General features: G+C 37.3%; 1 protein-coding gene across 1 annotated transcript in view; it reads right to left on the bottom strand.

Annotated features, from left to right (window-relative positions):
* Positions 1 to 1,973: 1,973 nt before the first annotated feature.
* The window catches only part of LOC139712135 (uncharacterized), a gene marked incomplete at its 5' end in the record, with an annotated part of 32,882 nt that continues 26,840 nt past the window's right edge, over positions 1,974 to 8,015 (bottom strand). Inside the window, 4 exons of the mRNA XM_071623968.1 lie at positions 1,974 to 2,049; positions 2,762 to 2,897; positions 5,218 to 5,271; positions 7,338 to 7,561. Coding sequence (XP_071480069.1) covers positions 1,974 to 2,049; positions 2,762 to 2,897; positions 5,218 to 5,271; positions 7,338 to 7,561 — 490 coding nt within the window. The remainder of the gene's footprint in view (positions 2,050 to 2,761; positions 2,898 to 5,217; positions 5,272 to 7,337; positions 7,562 to 8,015) is intronic.

Genomic DNA, 8,015 nt, shown 5'->3' with positions numbered 1-8,015 from the left:
ATTTGGTAACAAGGTAATTCCATTGAGAATTCTCAGATACTCCTCTCACCAAAAATAAATCGGAGCCATCAAGCTGCTACAGCTTTTACTTCACTGACTGAAAGTGGTCACATTGCAAAGATTATTCTGAAGGCAGTAAACATTATGTCTAAGATCACAACCTGCAACTCTGCCTGCTGCCAAAATTAGTGTGCTCAGTTCGAGTAGATGAATTATTGTCCATTTCAAAGATTATACACATTGAGGCATGATTCCATCAAAACTTTTTACCTTTCTTGTTTCTATTTTTTTTTAAATCAAGGTATGATGGATTGAAAAAAAAAAATGCAAAATGCCCCCACAACCCAGACATTTTACATGCACATCTGGACCAAGTGTTGCAAGACAGTAAAAAAAAAACCCACACACAACCACATGCACCATAGTATACTGCCCTGCAACTGTTTTGCAAATTTGGCACACATCAATGCAAATACTTTAATATGCTCTAACAACAGAATAGTATTGATATTTGCAAGTTCACAGTTTTGCATGACATGTGCTCAAATTTTTCAACTGCAAACCATCTTTTTTTTTCTTTTTTCTTTCTCAAAGAAACTATTACTTTACTGTCCACAAGCTTGGATAATTCATTCTATTGAAGCATGTGAAGGCTTGGTAACATCTCACCAAACGGTTGCATTATAGGAATGCAAATTATAGGAATTCAAATGGTGTTGTTTTTCCCCCTATCCTGAGTGAAAACTGATTTGTGCGTACAAGCATCTTATGAATAGTATGGTTGGGTGTCCAACACATTGACACCCTAATGTTTTTCTATCAAAAGAGACTTAAAATATCTCACAATTTGCCTGAAATTTTACTCACATGTCAAGAAAATACTCTGAATTCACAAGCGTGCATTAAAAATGCAATTTGTAGTACAAGCTCCATGATAACTGCTTTGAACGTGTGGGTTGTAATTTAGACGCACTCCGTTGCGCCATACTTTGAAACCAACACCCCGCCCTCTATTCACAATACGTGTGAAATGCACGAAATGCTTTTCGTATGTACCATTAAATGGTATCATTGTTTTGCTGCTGATCTTGTTTATTATCAGGTTTTTCAGTAATATTTGGACATCTTTACATCCCCAGTGAAGAATGCAAAACCACTGTGCTTAGTCCCATGCATGAAATGTTCATCCTGTATGTGCAATGCAGTAAAGAAATGTACAGTGTCGATGTGTTGGACAACTTCTATACATGGTCAAACCAGCACTCATCTTTTCTTTTTTTTTCTTTTTTTTTTTATTGTTTTGAAGACCAGATCAACAGCAGAACCTAAAACCTGGGCAATATGTTTTAAGGTGTGTGTGTGTGTGTGTGTGTGTGTGCATGTGTTTGTCTGTAATGAGTGAGAAGAAAATAGTGAGCAAATGCTCCATACCCACTGAGAAATCTGTGCAAAGTCAACAAGTCTACATGCTTCAGTATATTTCAGACTGTAGAGAAATAACTATTAGACACATCTGCACAAGAATTACAGTCTGCCAAACATTTCAGCATATACCGGTAATCATTAAAGTTCACCTCACACTGTACGATTCTTAAACCATCTACTCTGTATGCCATTCACACACATGACATGTCTATATTAGTAGGTCTTCAATCTTTTATTTCGTTTCAAAAAAAAAAAAAAAAAAAATCAGGGGTTTTGTTGTGATACTTATGCAATTCGAGAGCCCAAAGGTACATACACTGTAAGGTGGAGGTACATGTATAACTGGTGGAGGAGTTTTCTACCGCAACAAGGACCTGAGAGGGGTGTGCTGAGCACAATGATGGATGGATGGATGGATGGATGGATGGATGGATGGACGGACGGATGGTACAGACCGCTGAGGATTGTACGAGGGAATCAACTGAGCGTGACGTGACGTTCAGTGATAAAGTCTGTTAAAAGGAACTTGACAGTCGCAAAGAGATGCGTCACCTGGCAATGGGATGTGACATCATCTCAGTCCGCCCACTTTTTCTCCTTGGTGCGTTCATTTGGTACGGGTGACTTCTGAAAAGATACCACCAGAAATATAAAGAAGGTCAAAAGAGTCAGAAAGATCAGAAAAGAAATTAACCAAATCAGAGAAGGGGAAGAGATATGTAAACGTACATCCACATAACTACATTGAAAATCTATGTTTGAATCTCTCTCTCTTTTTTTTTCAAAGCAATTAAAGTGATCAGTATTAACAAATCTCATCTTTAATCAACCTGACGTTCACATGATGAAAATACTTTCATGGTCAGACTGCAAATACATTATCGCTAGTGCATCAACATCTGAGTTACTATACAAGTGTTTTTGATATACGCCAGGTGCATAAATTATGCAAGTGGTATTACTGCAGATGAGCAATCACCCAAAATAAAACTTACTCGCCCTCCCACTATATTCACACTTGAGTCCTATATGCATGTACCTTCCGTCTGAAGAAAGCCAACTCGGAATTCCCAACACTTGAGTTCAGGCTCAGACTCTTGCCAACTGAGAAGACTCACACTATTAGACTCAAGCTCAATCTCTGGTTTACACTCCCGCTCTTGCAACTCATATAACTCCCACTAATACTCGAGTTCAAATTTTGACTCTGAATACATGTGCATGCAACCTCAGCAGATGTATTCTCAAAACTCGGGGTTAAAACTCATATACTGGGCATAATTTAAGCCCTTCTACTCTGCAGCGAACTATTGCAAGCATGCCAGTTTCTACTTACGAGTCATTTCTGTGTGAGTATCTCAGAGGCACTCCCCTGGGCTCCTGCTCTCGACCACAGTCGTTGCAAAATGGTGGCGTCCTAGAGTCTCCGGATGACATCTGAGACAAGGCCTCCAGCTTCCTCACAAAGGCACCTTGTAAATCAGATATCATTGAAAAGATAACACAATGTTAGTCAGTCTTATAACAAATGTTTCACGCACAATTTGCCAGAAGTTTCAAATGTCTCAGATAAATCTCTATGGCTCTACATGTTGCCTGAAATTTAGGCCGTCCTACACTGATCACAGTTGCAATGCTATTTCTTCAAAAGGCAAACTGGGATCATTGCTGTATTCTTGCAATGTTTACTGGCCATTATAAACTAAACACTAACAGATTGAAACTATTCTTATGCAAACAGACTTTGGAGATACATTGGAATTTGGGTGACAAAATGGCCAACATAATTCATTCAATAACTTCAAAATTTGGTAACCTATGGTATGATGATCATGAAATCAAAAACAAAAGCTAAGTTTCACTATATTTTATATATTCAATGGAAGCAAAACAAACAAAAAAACGCTCTTCAAAGCAAATTCACTTATTTTTCACTTCACTGACACATAAGTCAAATAATGAAACATTGGGCCAGCATGGCACATGTTGCTATGCTCAATAATATCTACAGGAAATTGAAGAAAAACTTGTCCGAGGACAATTTTATGACATATTCTTTTATGCACTATGTTTACTGAACATATTGCAGCCCCGGATACCAATATTGCATTAGCTCTGCAAAACTGTTTAGACTGAATGTACCTACAAATGCAGCCGCTTATCACTTGCACGGTGAAAATTATTGATATGTGACATGATATTATATGAACATACAGTAGGAGAATATAGGCATGTCAAAATGTCTATGGGTACTTTAAACCATCAATGCCTTCAAATGTGACTAGAATATGCACTGATTTGCACTCCCCCAAAATAAACATTTTGACAAAAATCCACTGCAGACATCTATTAAACAAATATTATGTTAAAACATTCTTGGGATGGCACAGAAGTTCATTCTTTCATATTAATTAAAAAAGAAAAAAAAGAAAGGGAAACCTAAAATGAATTGAATATAATAAACTGAATGGTTAAATTATGAAAAAAAAAAATCAAGAGCAAAACAGCAACATCCACAGCAGACTTTCAAATGAGTCAAAGGTTACGAAATCATATTTCCTGGTACAAGCTAAATTGCTAACAAGTACAGTATACTGTTCCATCTCTATACCTTTAAGACACGACTTCAGAAAGGTGTCATTGTTGGCTATCACCCCCCCCCCCCCCCCCTCCCCACCCACACACACACACACACAATCTACACAGCGAGCACATGGAAAGTATACAGACAAGTCTTGAGTTTAGACTTTGTCCATAAAGACATGGCTACATGATAAAACAGGTTGAATAGCTTCAAGTGAGGGGCTAGTCTCCCTCAAGACTGAAACATCTAATATCAGAGAAAGCAGGGTGGTCAGCAAACCACAGCATGGAAGTTCAGACCAGAATCTATTCTGCATTTTATTCACAAGACTGAAATTTACAAGTTTTACCACTCATCCTCATTGATATTATTCACACGGTATTTTTATACTGGTGTTAAGTACACATAAATGAGCAGAGAGACTATTAATTACTAGTATGTTTCCATCAGACCAACGAGCATTATATCTTCAAAACAAGAGTATATGACCATAAATTAAAAGGGTTGATTAAATGGAGTTAGATAGTTATAGATATAGATATCTATGATGGCTATATCACATAAATAAATACAAATATGAATGAAACTTATAATGGATGAATAACATGTAATAATGTAAAACAAAACATGTAGCAAGATTAGAAACACAAGAATATGGTATATAGTACAAGTAAGCACAACACTCAACTCCCTTATTCTTTTTTTAATTAGTGTATAATTAGTTGTATGGATGCTATATTTATCAAAACTACACTGACTACATATAAAAGATAAAAAGAGAGATAATCAAACACATCAGAACTAAAAACACATACGCTAAAACGGTAAGGATCACGTATAACAAAATAAAAAAAGAAATGATTATTTCACTATATTCTGAGCCAACAAAAGGTGATGATAAAAGCATATCAGTGATATTAGCAAGAGTGTAATAACGCAAAAACTATGGCGGTAAAATTCAGACAAGAAAATGGCAAAACACGCCTACACTGGCTCTGGATTACAGCGTGTTAAATCCTTCACCCACAACAACTATGTCAATCAATGAGAGTATATATGGGGTATGGGGGGGGGGGGAGGAAAAACAGCACAAAACAAGCACACCGCATAATTATGCAAAGGTCTCGGGGACTTGTTATGAGTTACAGGCCTTATGAGAGGAGCATGGGAAGGGGAGGGGTTTGTCGTAGGAAAGATGGAAGCCTTACGATCAGGGTCATAGCTAGTGTGGCAGCGAGCCTGCCTTAGGCTAGGCGGCAGTACTGGGAAGATGAGGCAGTAGAGGAGAAGATAAGAAATATATCAAAGTGCATGCAAGACGAGAGACTGAAATATTCCAAGATGCATCAATCATGCCAAAAGTAGCGACGCAAATATAATCTGAGAAAGAGGCGTCTCCAACACATACGTACTGCATATGCCATATATCTAGCAAATCTAGGTGTTTTTGTTTGTTTGTTTGTTTGTTTGTGTGTTTTTGTTTTCGTTTTTTTGTAAATCTGGACTTCCCAACAATTTTGCAAGTGGTTAAATTTGCAAAGGTGAAGTACAGTGATGAACAGAAATGAACCCATGCACATCTCATTCATGTTGTAAATCTGATTAGCATTTTTGTGCGTTGCTAAATTCATGAATAGCACCAGGCTCAAAAAAATGAAGATACAAATAAAACCCTGCTAAATATACGGCATATACAATACTTATCATGTACATGTAATAGTATCATGCAATCAGTATCTATTAGTTCTCTGTTTACCCGCAGATACACAAGTCACGTTTTCAACATCATCCTCCAACAGAAAAAACAAAAATAGAATGACCGAGGACCGAAGATTGATTGAAGTTATCTAATCAGTACTCGTTCCACAGGGTTCATGACAAAACACCACAATTCCATACTGCACTCAATAGTGTCTCGTTACTCTGACAACATTTTCAGTAACATCACAACTGACTTTTCAAATAATAATAATTGTGAATTTTATTGCGCAGTTTCTACGAAGCATATACTCAACTGCGCATAACAATAAGATATAATCAAAGAAAAATAATGCCTCCGGCAACACTTCATGGCAGAGGCATAAAAAAGAAATCTGCAGTTTATCTCAGTAAATCCAAGGAGGTTGAAGAGCTGGAGTTCAAACTGGCTATAATCATTAAAAGACCTGTCAGTTTTCTAGGGATGCACAAAACAAGTCCACAGGTGCATTTGTGCCTTTGATGATCACTGTGATGCTGCATATTTCTGAACAATCTGAAGATTCATTTTGAACTTGTTGGGCATATTTTGTCTGTTTAGTTATCAAATGAAATTTCAGCTAATGATAAAATATATAAAAAGAAAGTCAATCTCATTCAGAAATATTTGTGCAAAAGCTTAAAGAGAGCTGTATGTTGTGAAAGTGTTTGAAACTCTATCCTCTTGCAAAGCTGGTTTTATCACATTTCTGATTAGTTCCAACAAATAAAAGCGATACCGTATGATTTTCAAGTATAATTCTTTACAAATTGATATTTCTGATTAGCGTCGGGGCATGTCTAGCAGAGTAATTTAAATGTTTATTTCATCATTATTTTGCACAATTTCTATTCATGCATCCCCGTAAAAGTAATTACCATCATAAAGACATATCTTCCTCTGAAGAGAAGCTGGTTATTATGTAAAGAGACATGAATCAATAGTCTTCCTATCTGTGAGGCAGACACATATGTCAAATACTTTCAAGTGGAAGCATCAAATATGGCTTTACAGGAAACAGGACTGTTGTGACTCCATCTCTTGAACCTTTTTGGTCTTACTCATTCCTATACCACTTCAGCCCTCATACCAACAGCAAGTTGGTAAGCAGAATACATGGTAATATATACATGGTTGTATACTTGTGAAGTCAGATATCTGATTTAAAATGCATGACATGCAGACAATATGTTTTTCTTTTCAAATTCTGCTACCACTACTGCTACTTCTATCTACTACTGATAACAACAATATGAATAATAACAACTATTATGGTAGGTTCTAACAGGTTCAGAAGAAATACTAGTTTTGAAGGCATGATATTACAAGAAACATTTGAATTTACACCAGAGCATATTCACTCACATTCACATTTCATCTAACATGGTCAAGCAGTACACATTGCCATATTGTGACAAGAGAAAGGCATCATTATGATGAACTACAATGTTTCAACATGCAGCAGAGTAAAGCTGTGAGAACAACGCTAGCAGACTACTGTATTCCACAGATTACACATATGGTCATGTTCTAGCATGATATACAATCCTTCTTGGAATTGTACAGACAAGCCTATTACAGAATACTCACTTCTATCCTGTAAGCTGGCCAGGGTATTCCCCCTCGGTAGGAGGGGCGTGGGGAGGTTCACCGGCTGGGTGCGGAACTGGGTCGGGATGAACTGGTACTTGTTGGCCCCGCCCGGTTTCTTGCTGGCAGGAAACTCGGGGTCGTAGGTCATCTGGGAGGCAAACTGGGGCATGTTGTGGGCTCCCGGCGCAACCAGCCTCACCAGATTCTTTTTCAGAGTTGGCCTGACAAAAGATACAATAAAATGTGAAAATCTATGAATGACTGATGTAGATACAGTTGTATGCTGTACTCTGTATGCATTAGGACTTGCACAGCAAAATTGGATAGTGTCAGATTATAAGTTTCGTACTTCAGATAATTTTAGCCATTTTCTCCAGTACATTATTTTCAAATGCCTCTGAGATATTTTTTTTTTACTTGTTGTTGTTTTCAGAACAGCAAATCTGGGCATGTACAAAAAAAAAAAAGGAGCAAATCATCAATGTCAATTGAAGCATACATAATACAGGAATTAAATCACATGGCAGGTTTCTTCGTAAAGTTAAGTGAAGCACACTCAGACTAATCCAGACTGGGGGCTGTTTGTTTCAATGATATCAATACAGGCGACTCGAGTTATAGCAAAGTCCTTGGGACCAGCAGTTTTCCTTCACTACATCAAAATTAATTTGGGGA

Source organism: Diadema antillarum, unplaced genomic scaffold (genome assembly GCF_040938485.1).
Source record: "Diadema antillarum isolate AM-2024a unplaced genomic scaffold, OU_Dant_1.0 seq00001761_RagTag, whole genome shotgun sequence".
NCBI lineage: Eukaryota > Metazoa > Echinodermata > Echinoidea > Diadematoida > Diadematidae > Diadema > Diadema antillarum.
Note: the sequence above shows the minus strand (reverse complement) of the source record. Positions and strands in the feature narration are given on the sequence as shown.